Source organism: Cydia splendana, chromosome 19, assembly GCF_910591565.1.
Source record: "Cydia splendana chromosome 19, ilCydSple1.2, whole genome shotgun sequence".
NCBI lineage: Eukaryota > Metazoa > Arthropoda > Insecta > Lepidoptera > Tortricidae > Cydia > Cydia splendana.
This window is the reverse complement of record NC_085978.1, coordinates 7455863-7465241: the sequence shown is the minus strand read 5'-3', so window position 1 is coordinate 7465241 and position 9379 is coordinate 7455863. Positions and strand designations below refer to the sequence as shown.

Here is a 9379-nt window from a genome sequence, read left to right as displayed (position 1 = left end):
GAAGACCCCTCTTCTAAAATTTCAATCAATCGTACGGATATCAACAAATTTAATTGAATAATTGTGTTGATTTAATAATACAACAAAATTAAACGACAGTAAATTAATTGCCCCTCATTGCACAGTGCCATCTTTTGGGCTAGCTGAGTAAACATTAAGTAACCAAGAAAACTAAAAATGGGTTTACATAGTTACGTAGTGGTAAAATAAACACTATGTGTGTTTATATAATCAACACGCGTATAATTGTATAAAATTATTTATTTTCTCCGTCATGAATTATACCTAATCTTAATTATATCGCATCCATATCAAATCCATATTCATACGTATCGCCTCCTTAAGCACTTAATAATGGCCACGAAGGAGGGTACTTTGAAAAAAACACATTGACCTCTGTCATTTGCAGTGCCGGATTAACCCTTTTAAGCAAAATAAGCATTGCTTAGGGCACCATGTCTATAGTTCGTTTTTTTTAGCATTAGAAAGAACTTGAAAGAAGGTAAGCGATCTTGACATGTCTTTTAATTGAAAAACGCTTTTTAAAAATCAGTAACTGTTACTTATGAAAGCAGAAGAATATAAACGATCGTATTAGATTCATAATTGTTACATATTTGCCGTAACTTATTTTTAAAATGTGTTTTTGAATTAAAAGACACATCAAGATTGTTTACCTTATTTCTAATGCTAAAAAAACGAACTATAGGGGGCACAAAAAATTATCGAAAAAAAATCGCGCTCGCTTCGCTCGCGTTTTCAATAACATTCTAAGATGCTTATGATAAAGGTGAACATTCGGGAGGCGCCTGCAGCAGCATTAGGTACTCTGTTGCAACGTTACTGCTGCAGCACTGTCAATTTTCGTGATAAAATGATGTGACTGATTTCCACACTAAAAGTAAAAATGTACAACTGTCTATCAAAATGCGTTTTTTATATCGAAAGGTTTTCGCGCTCGCTTCGCTCGCGTTTTCAATAACTTTCTAACATATGATAAAGGTGACATTCAATTTTCGTGATATAATGATGTGACTGATTTCCATATTAAAAGTAAAAATGTACAACTGTCTATCAAATTGCGTTTTTTTATATCGAACAATTGTCGCGCTCGCTTCGCTCGCGTTTTCAATAACTTTCTAAGATATGATAAAGGTGACATTCGGGTGGCGATTGCAGCAGCATTAGGTACTCTGTTGCAACGTTACTGCTGCGGCACTGTCAATTTTCGTGATAAAATAATGTGACTGATTTCCATACTAAAAGTAAAACGGTACAACTGTCTATCAAAATGCGTTTTTTATATCGAAAGGTTTTCGCGCTCGCTTCGCTCGCGTTTTCAATAACTTTCTAACATATGATAAAGGTGACATTCAATTTTCGTGATATAATGATGTGACTGATTTCCATATTAAAAGTAAAAATGTACAACTGTCTATCGAATTGCGTTTTTTTTATATCGAAAATTAGTCGCGCTCGCTTCGCTCGCGTTTTCAATAACTTTCTAAGATATGATAAAGGTGACATTCGGGTGGCGACTGCAGCAGCATTAGGTACTCTGTTGCAACGTTACTGCTGCCGCACTGTCAATTTTCGTGATAAAATGATGTGACTGATTTCCATACTAAAAGTAAAAATGTACAACTGTCTATCAAATTGCGTTTTTTTATATGGAAAAATTTTCGCGCTCGCTTCGCTCGCGTTTTCAATAACTTTCTAAGATATGATAAAGGTGACATTCGGGTGGGGACTGCGGCAGCATTATTCTGTTGCAACGTTACTGCTGCAGCACTGTCAATTTTCGTGATAAAATGATGTGACTGATTTCCATACTAAAAGTAAAAATGTACAACTGTCTATCAAATTGCGTTTTTATATCGAAAAATTTTCGCGCTCGCTTCGCTCGCGTTTTCAATAACATTCTAAGATGTTTATGACAAAGGTGACATTCGGGTGGCGACTGCAGCAGCATTAGGTACTCTGTTGCAACGTTACTGCTGCGGCACTGTCAATTTTCGTGATAAAATGATGTGACTGATTTCCGTACTAAAAGTAAAAATGTACAACTGTCTATCAAATTGCGTTTTTTTAATATCGATACATTTTCGCGCTCGCTTCGCTCGCGTTTTCAATTACTTTCTGAGATATGATAAAGGTGACATTCGGGTGGCGACTGCAGCAGCATTAGGTACTCTGTTGCAACGTTACTGCTGCGGCACTGTCAATTTTCGTGATAAAATGATGTGACTGATTTCCGTACTAAAAGTAAAAATGTACAACTGTCTATCAAATTGCGTTTTTTTATATCGAAAATTTTTCGCGCTCGCTTCGTTCGCGTTTTCAATAACATTGTAAGATGTTTATGATAAAGGTGATGTCCAAATTAGGCTAAGTAGTTATGATAACAAGAGATATAACTGTAATGCTGTTATGAGGAGCTTATTTTCGACCAAGAAAATACATAACGAGTCTGCTAACGCTGTGAGGCATTTATTGGACAATACATCAACATGTTTGAAGTCGTTGCAGAATATAGGCATTAGCACGAGTACTTGGGACACAATTATCGTGTATTTGGTGATTACAAAATTAGACGCTGAATCTATTAAGCAGTGGGAGCAGCATTTGAATATGCTAGGCGACGACTTACCTACCTGGGAGCAGTTGCGTGAGTTTTTGGAGTACAGATTCAGGTCATTGGAGATGATTGACACCAACACGTCCCGCCCAGCACCACCAGTTAAGCCTGCAGCTAAGGTTAAAACATTTCACACTGCTATCGAGAATAAAGTCAATATGAGTGACATCGAGTGTGCTATGTGCCATGAGACCCATCACGTTTATCACTGCAAGCAGTTTGGTTCTATGACGCCCAAGGAACGTCAAGATTTTGTGCAAAACAATAAACTGTGTTTTAACTGCCTGATGCCCACACACTCTGTAATGAAGTGTCGTCAGACGTCGAGTTGCCGTAAATGCGGAAGGAGACATCACACTCTCCTTCACTTCGAGAGAGATACCAACCAGGAGACGAGAGCTACGAGCGAGGTTGCTGCGTCATCGGCGTCACCGAGTGTACCCCTACCCGAGAAACCGAGCACAACACGAGGTGACACAAATATTACAACAGCGTTTTCGAGAGGTGATGCGCTTCAACCTAACCGAGTGCTACTCGCGACGGCTAGAGTTAAGGTATCTAATTCCACTGGTTGTAAACAAACTATTAGAGCTTTAATTGATCAAGGAAGTATGATTTCCTTTATTACTGAGTCAACTGTTCAATTACTTGGTCTCAAACGTAGACCTGTAAGTACTTCGGTGTCAATGCTAGAGGAGTGTAGTTTGAATACCAAACACATGGTTTCATTTCGCGTGGTATCATGCCATGACCCAACAAGTTCAGTCGAAGTTTGTGCTTAAGTATTGCATTCTTTAACTGCTTTGCTTCCAGCTATCAAGCTTAACGTGCCTAAGTGGAGAGAGATTGAAAACTTACCTTTAGCGGATCCTGAGTATTCAACGCCAGGTAAAGTTGAGATCCTTCTAGGTGCCGAGGTGTATGCAGAAATATTACTCGAGGGCTTAATCAAGAAGCGTTCAGAGGCGAGCAAAGGAACCATGATAGCTCAAAATACTATGCTCGGATGGATCTTGTCTGGCCGAGCAGTGAGAGGATCTGAGACAGAGGTGAGTGCGAGATTTACGAGTTTGCATGTTCATATTCAGGAAGATGACTTATTGAGAAAGTTTTGGGAGATGGAGAACGAGCCTAATATGATTAAAAAAGACATGACTAAGAGTGAGCAACAATGTGAGGAGTTTTTTAACTCGACGACTGTGAGAGATGACGATGGTAGGCTTGTAGTAAGACTACCATTCGCAACTGAGGACCCTAAGTGTCAATATGGCAATTCTAAGGAAATTGCTATCAAGAGATTAGAGATTTTAGAGAGAAAATTAATGAGAGAACCTAAACTTAGAGAAGAGTATAACAAGGTCATGGAAGAATACCTAAGCCTTAATCACATGAGGGCAGTAAGTGAGAGAGAGTTAGAGAATCCGAAGGCTGTGTATCTTCCTTTCCACGCTGTGATTAGGGAGGACAAGGAGACGACAAAATTTAGAATTGTATATAATGCTTCGAGTAAGGGAGTCAACAATGTTTCCCTTAACGACGATCTCCTTGTCGGCCCTAAACTACAACAAGATTTGAGACACATTTTAATGAGAGCTAGAAGTCACAAGATCTGCCTTGTCGCAGATATCATTAAGATGTACAGGATGATTCGTGTAGCTGAGGAGGACACGGATTTCCAGAGAATCGTTTGGCGATTTAAGTCAGACGCATCAGAGCCAATACAACACTACAAGCTTTTGAGATTGACATTCGGGACAGCTTGCGCGCCTTATTTGGCCGTTAAGTCATTACAAAAGCTTGCCGAGTTAGAAGAGAGTAAGTATCCATTAGCTGCGAGAATAACAAGACAAGACTTTTACATGGACGACTTAATTACTGGAGCTAACACCGAGGCTGAGGCACTAAACATATTTGACGAGATGAATGAGTTGATGAGATCTGGTGGTTTCGAACTTCAAAAATGGAATACTAACTCTAAAACTGTACTGAAGAAGATTGTAGGTAATAAAGAGGTATCAGATCAGACAGTGCACCTAAAACTAAATAATACAATGAAGGTTCTTGGAGTGAGTTGGAACAGAGATACAGATAATTTTGAATATACATTAAATTTATCCAATGTTCAAGAACCTATTACTAAGAGAAAAGTGTTGTCTGATGTAGCTAGGTTATACGATCCCCTGGGGTGGATTGCTCCAGTCGTGGTTGTTGCCAAAATCTTCATCCAGAAGTTGTGGAAGTCGGGTCTAGAATGGGATTGCCCATTGACAGAAGAGTTGGTGAGAGAGTGGCTGTCGTTCAGAGAGGCATTGGTAGATCTTAAGCAGCTGGCTATACCAAGATGGCTAAACGCCACGCCGAGCTCAAAGATCGAATTGCACGTTTTTGCAGACGCTTCAAAGTCAGCGTTTGCAGCAGCGGTCTACATGAGAGTGACTGATGAACTAAATGGTGTACATGTACATCTGATAACAGCTAAAACAAAAGTAGCCCCGACAGAGAGAGAAATTTCCATCCCGAGACTTGAGCTGTGTGCTGCCGCCTTAGCAGCGAAACTTATATTTGAAGTTGCACAGGTAATGGACGTACCTAAAGAGAACCTACACGGTTGGACAGACAGTACAATAGTTCTAGCCTGGCTCAAAGGAGGATCAGCTCGTTGGAGTACATTTGTGAGTAACAGAGTGTCTACGATCTTGAATATACTGGAGTTTGAGCAATGGAGTCATGTACCTACTGAGTTTAACGCTGCCGACTGTGCGTCTCGCGGTTTACAACCAAGAGATTTACTAGATCATTCATTGTGGTGGAATGGTCCGCAATGGCTAGCCCAACCTGACTTTGAGAAAAACGACATAATCATAGAAGACACACATGAGGAGGAAAGAGTCGCATCTTTAACTGTTGTATCCCATGTTGATGAAGAACCCCCAATCTGGTCGAGGTTTTCTTCATTGTCGAGACTGTTAAAAGTTATTTCGTACTGTAGAAGAGTATTAAATCTAAAATTGCCAAAAAACGAGAGAGTTAAATTACCTAATTATGTAACTTCTGAGGAGATGGATAAGACTTTGCTTTCGTGTATTAATCAAGTTCAAGAGAAAGAGTTTTCACATGAGATAAAACAGTTAAAGAGTCGAGGAGTCGTGCCTAAAAAGAGTTGTCTACGCACTCTTTGTCCTTTTTTGGATGAAAAGGGGACATTAAGAGTTAGCGGTAGAATAGAACAATCTGATGCAAGTTACGATACGAGACATCCGGTGATTATGCCTGGTAAAAATCAATTTACCTCGCTTCTAATTATTGATGCTCATCATCGTACTTTGCATGGCGGTCCTCAAATAATGTTAAACTTTTTAAGATCCAAATATTGGATATTGCAAGCGAAGGATCGTACTAAGAAGGTTTATAGAGAATGTGTCACGTGTTTGAGATATTCGAGCAAGAAGTCTATTCCTATAATGGGACTTCTACCTGAAGCGAGAATGAAACCCAGTAAGCCTTTCAAATCTACGGGGGTAGATTACTGTGGTCCTATTAATATAAGGTTTTCACCAGGTAGAGGAGCTAAGTCTTTTAAAGGCTATATATGCCTGTTCGTGTGCATGGTTACCCGGGCAATACATCTCGAGGCAGTTACGGATTTGACAGCCAAGGGTTTCATTGCTGCATTCAGGCGTTTTACTGCAAGGAGAGGTTACTGCCAAGACTTGTATAGTGACAACGGCACTAATTTTGTTGGTGCTGACAGAGAGATGAGAGACATGTTTAACACTGCTAAATCATCATTACCTAATGAGATAGCAGCCATACTTACCTTAGAGCATACGACTTGGCACTTCATCCCTCCGCACGCTCCCAATTTCGGCGGTCTTTGGGAAGCTGGGGTTCGTAGTACAAAAGGGCATTTGAGGAAGGTAATAGCGAATAGCACACTTACCTATGAGGAATTAGCGACGGTCCTGGCGCAAGTGGAATCATGTTTGAATTCTCGGCCTTTATCTGTATTGAGCGATGATCCAAGCGACCCTCTACCATTGACACCAGGTCACTTTTTGGTAGGTGAACCATTGATAAATATAGCTGACGAATATAATCCCGAGTGTAATGTAGTTGGTTTAGATCGTTGGCGCTTAACGCAAAAAATTGTATCTGATTTTTGGAAACGGTGGTACAAAGAATATTTAGTAACCCTTAGTCAAAGATATAAATGGAATTCTAATGTTACTACCGAACCTGAGATTAATGACGTTGTTATTTTAAAAGAAGACAATGTACCTCCTGCTAAATGGATTTTAGGCAAGATCATTCAAAAACATACTGGGCCTGACAATATAACACGAGTTGTTACCGTTAAATGTAAATCAGGAATCTTGAAGCGCCCAGTTAGTAAATTGTGTGTAATAACTAAGTGATGTTATACATAACTAAGTTATACTTGTACATATTAGTTTAGAGTGCCGACTGTGTTATGTTTGACATTTTTATTGTTGTTATTGTATAGATTTTGCTGTGTAAATAAAGAACTATGTTCTTGGCGGGCGGAATGTCCAAATTAGGCTAAGTAGTTAAGTACTTATGCTATACATGCGAGCGCATACCTAGTTATAGGTCAATATATGTATACAGTCCACATCGATATTTTGTTAGTATAGAATAAATAAGCATCGAGAGCACACGTTTTGAGTTTAAATTTCCCGGCTCCTCAATAATCAACCTTACCGCCTGGACAGGTGACATTCGGGTGGCACAGCACCAGCATAAGGTACTCTGTTGCAACGTTACTGCTGCGGCACTGTCAATTTTCGTGATAAAATTATGTGACTGATTTCCATTCTCAGCTGAAATGCAGCAATGAACGTCACTCAATTTACCAATAAAATTCAATGTAATCTTGATGACCCTAGGGAGAGGGGGCACCATGGTCTAGAAATACTTAGGGCATCAAAATATTATTATCTTAATCCGGCACTGGTCGTTTGCGGAGTCAAACGATTTGGGACTCGCATTTTATACGCATTTACCATGCCTTCCCGAAAAAAATCGAATCATTCGCGAAAGTTTCGCAACGCATTGAGGTCATCCTCAGGAGTCTGAAGAAGACCACGGTAATAAGTGGCGCTCTAGCCAGGTAGGCCGCTTCGCTTTCGCTCGCGCGCGTATACCTTACTGTATCGTCCGATATACACCTACTACTCTGTCGTTTAAATCCTTAGAGAATATAACCAACGGAGACGCCATGTCTATAATTTTCGGTACAAAATAGTCTGGCGTTTTTTGCGGGGGAGGGGCAAATCAAATGTGTAGCTACGTAACGTAAACATAGCCATGTCAGATAAACGTCGGTTGACCATTGGCCGCCTATTTTCGACAGAGGGGACTGTTAATGACCACTCCGTTTGGTTATATTCTCTAAGTTTAAATCACGTGTAAAATTTGAATAAGGGTGAATAAAACTCTTGATTTTGGAGTGTAGTTTTATTTAGTGGTACCTAATTGTAAAATATTTTATCTGGACTTTAGTCCTCTAGCATATCCATATGTCAACTTTACTTCAAGTTCCGCCTCCAGGGGAGAGGGAGAGAAATTAGGATTAGAAATTAGCCGCTTACTGACACAGACCGAATTACACGCGGGCGGAGCCGCGGGCACAGCTAGTTTTAAATAAATACCTACGTAGATGAAAAAATACAATCTTGCCTTTTATCAAATCACATAATTTTTTGAGAAATTTGTGAAGTAAGTTATCCAAATATCGGTTACAAATAAGAAGTCCCTATCACAGTTATAAACCCTGGCAGGGTTCAAAACATAATAATATCGGTATTTAACTAAATATAAGACAAACTCTTTATTTCATTTACGCGAGCGGAGCTGCGGGCCCGTCTAGTATCTCCTAAGATTCTCTCACAATAGGGTATTTGACTGTATTTAAAATAAATTATTTTACACCATGCAAGAAATAAAGCATCAGAAGATTAATAGAGAAACGTGTTATTTTTAGACACAATTTATATTTTTAAACCCGTAAAAACTATAAAGAGTAGGTAATTTGATAGTGACGTCACATGCTAGTATTGCTAGTGTTTCTTATAAATTCCATAGTAGCAAAATCGTCTTGACAGTTCGAAAAAAGAAAGGTCGATGGTCGGTTTTTTATTATCTGTCATCATGCCTGTCACGTTCTAACAAGTATGTAAGTGCGTAAGTGACGCATGACATGACACGTGATAAAAATGCGACCATGATACCGATACCAAAGACATATGTAACTTCGTATAAGACGAATAAAGTCTAAGAAAAAAACGTGCCTCGGAATTCAAGCAAAAGTCATTCTCGAATAGATGGCGCACACACCTTTAGCCTATCCTCGGCTAGATGGCGTGACGACACCGTTTCATATTTAACAATTTACCACATAGATATCAGTGAATGAACAGGGATCAAAATGATATAAAAATAATAAAATCATTTATCCATATATATACATTTTTTGATAACTTTATACGTTTTCATTTTGAGTTTTAGTCGTGTGTCGATAGATGGCAGTAAATTTACAGTGACTACAAAATTTACAATGACAGGACCCCTCTATACTATCTATTCTTTTTGCCGATACTGATGCAAAGAAGGCATAATAAGAGTGACAGAGAAAGATGAACTTCGATTTTCGCCGTTATAGCCCCGATCACGGAAGAAAGAATGAGCGCGCCGCGCGGGGCCCAGATGATAATGGAATGA

At 39.3% G+C, this 9379-nt stretch overlaps 1 protein-coding gene across 1 annotated transcript; it reads left to right on the top strand.

Moving 5' to 3' along the window:
• Positions 1-3756: 3756 nt before the first annotated feature.
• LOC134800365 (uncharacterized) lies at positions 3757-9379 on the top strand. Its single transcript, XM_063772865.1, has 2 exons — positions 3757-5245; positions 9321-9379. The coding sequence occupies exons 1-2, from the start codon at positions 3757-3759 to the stop codon at positions 9377-9379; spliced, it is 1548 nt and encodes a 515-aa protein (XP_063628935.1).

Coding starts and splice junctions, on each gene's coding strand:
- LOC134800365 (XM_063772865.1), top strand. CDS start 3,757: ATGGAGAACGAGCCTAATATGATTAAAAAAGACATGACTAAGAGTGAG. Junction 5,246..9,320: donor ACCTAAAGAGAACCTACACG/GTTGGACAGACA, acceptor TCGCCGTTATAG/CCCCGATCACGGAAGAAAGA.